The sequence below is a fragment of the Glandiceps talaboti genome, chromosome 21, assembly GCF_964340395.1.
Source record: "Glandiceps talaboti chromosome 21, keGlaTala1.1, whole genome shotgun sequence".
In the NCBI taxonomy this organism is placed as follows: Eukaryota; Metazoa; Hemichordata; class Enteropneusta; family Spengelidae; genus Glandiceps; species Glandiceps talaboti.
Genome location: NC_135569.1, coordinates 8,899,149 through 8,901,539, shown reverse-complemented (window position 1 = coordinate 8,901,539; position 2,391 = coordinate 8,899,149). Strand labels below are relative to the sequence as shown.

The 2,391-nt window shown below is 37.9% G+C and overlaps 1 protein-coding gene across 1 annotated transcript in view; it reads left to right on the top strand.

Moving 5' to 3' along the window:
- LOC144451816 (allatostatin-A receptor-like) overlaps positions 1-2,391 on the top strand; it is a 17,612-nt gene extending 15,221 nt beyond the window's left edge. Inside the window, exon 3 of the mRNA XM_078142719.1 lies at positions 1,753-2,391. Within this exon, the coding sequence (XP_077998845.1) occupies positions 1,753-2,391 (639 nt within the window). The remainder of the gene's footprint in view (positions 1-1,752) is intronic.

Sequence of the window (2,391 nt, the reverse complement as noted above, 5' to 3'; positions counted from 1 at the left end):
AGACAGACAGACAGACAGACAGACAGACAGACAGACAGACAGACAGACACTGTCAGACACATAAAACATTACATTACCCGTCCTTTGCGGAAAATAACAAATGTACTAGACATTCGTTACAACATTTATTGTGAATACTTCTGTGAATCCAACAACATCAGATGATATACTTGGAGCTACTATAGGCACTTTGTGTTGTGAAAAGCATTTTTGTTCAAATTTCTGGAATTATACGGCGATTGTAAACATCACGTCACAGCATGAGTTCAGTACAAGACACCTACCCGTGAATGTTGTCACTTTTGCTTTGTAATCAACCGAATCACGCCAATATTGCAAGCGAAGTAGTGTACACTACATGTCACACGCAAAAGTGGTTTGAACCACTTTAGTGTTTGCGACTTTAATATATTACTCAGAAACCTTAGGTTCTGCGCGCAAAACGGTTCCTCACCCGGCACCCGCTGATTGATCAATCGCTGCCTGTCAGTAACTCTGCAGACTTTGACTCCGCCTTGCCGAAGTATAAATAATTAACATACATGTTGTATCCGAATTTGGCAATTGCCGTCAATTATCATTGCTATCAGCTATCATCAAATACCAATGCTCGCAGTCATGTTTCTGGGGTAACTGTGGGCCATACTTGTCAAAAATCAACACCTACGGCCAAATGTTACATGATATTTTGCTAATGATGTATATGTATACTAGATGAAAAGACCGGAATGCCTGTACCACAGACAATTAAGAAGACTTGTCTGTGCCTGTACTGATGAAAAATAATTGATGATTCATGTGCAACATGTTAAATCTACAGTTAGACTGGATACCAGGAAATATTTCTTCTCTCAGCGTGTCATATCCCAATGGAACAATTTACCAGAACACATCATCCCAGCCAAAACTATTGTGGACTTTGAAATTAGACAGGACCAGTACATGAACACTACAAGGGATTATATGAGCCTTTGAGGCTCTCTTCCCTATCTTGCCATGGTTAATTTACAACCATGGCAATCACGTTAAATCACGTGAAACATTTTAATGACACGTCATAAATACGATGATTTATGCTACAAACCGATTTAATGCTTCAATACAAACACCTTTGAGACTTGTAAATGGCCATGTGTGATGTAAATTGACTGATAAACACTGGAACAAATTACTTAAGATCATTTATATAGAGCTCTTTTAAAAGAGTTCTGATGTTTTGTAACATACGTTCGAAAACCAGAGTAAATCCTTGCCTTTCCTCGCATATATAATATTGGCATAGTAATGTCAGGAACCAGACGGCCAGTTGTACATTCATTCATTCATTTATTTATTCATTCATTCATTCATTCATTCACTCTCTACCATTTTCAGCAATGCAATTATATTTGAATATAACACAAAACAAAGTGGGAATCAACGTCAACAGGAAAGTTGCAAATCTGTCAGTGTACAAGGGTTTGTGAGAAAAAAATGAAATTCCACTGAGGAGTTTAGGAATTTCCATTTTCATTGATTCAGATATAAGGGATTTTGACGTTAGAAGACAATGATTTTATATACATGTATTCAACTGATTTTGTTGAGAGACATGCGGAGTCTTTTCAAGGAAAATAAGCATTTGCAATATTTTGTCATACCTTTTTATGTCATTCAAATGGCCTATAAAATATGAAAACAATAGGTGGTTGGAATAATTTTCTCAGTATGGTGCCGATGAATGAATTTCTCTAATATTTTTTTTTCCTTCAGGCAATCTATGCATCAAGTGGTCAAGGCATTACTTACAAAGGTAAATCGCCTTTTGCCTGCAAACTGGTATTGCCATTTGGTGACTGGTTCAAAGATTTCAAACCAATTTATCTAAACATCTTACTGTTTTACCTACCTGTGCTCATCACTTCTTTGGCCTACACTGCTGTTGTCTATCAAGTCTGGAAAAGTACTCATAAGATGTCCGGCAAGATTGGTGATCATAACTTCAGTAACTCTCATCTGAAAACAGCCAGGATTCTGTTCATCGTCTTCGTTGCCTACGCCATCAGCTATATACTGCTCAGTACGTACAACATCATATCAAGATATCATCCATCCTACAACATGCACCCAATGATAAAAAACGTTGGCTTGCTTCTACCATATGCCAATAGTTGCATGAATCCCATTATTTACTCATTTGTGGACGCAAGGTTTAGGCGGGCCTGTGTTGATATCTTGTGTTGCAGACAACAAAAAAGAAGACTCGATTCTACACGTACTACACGACGTATACGTCACACCACTCGTGCAATACAACTTAGTCAATATTGCGACGTAAGCACTCAAACTGGCGATGAATGTTCTGGTATTGAAAATACCGCTTGTGATGCAAAGTATGAGCCTGACCAGTAG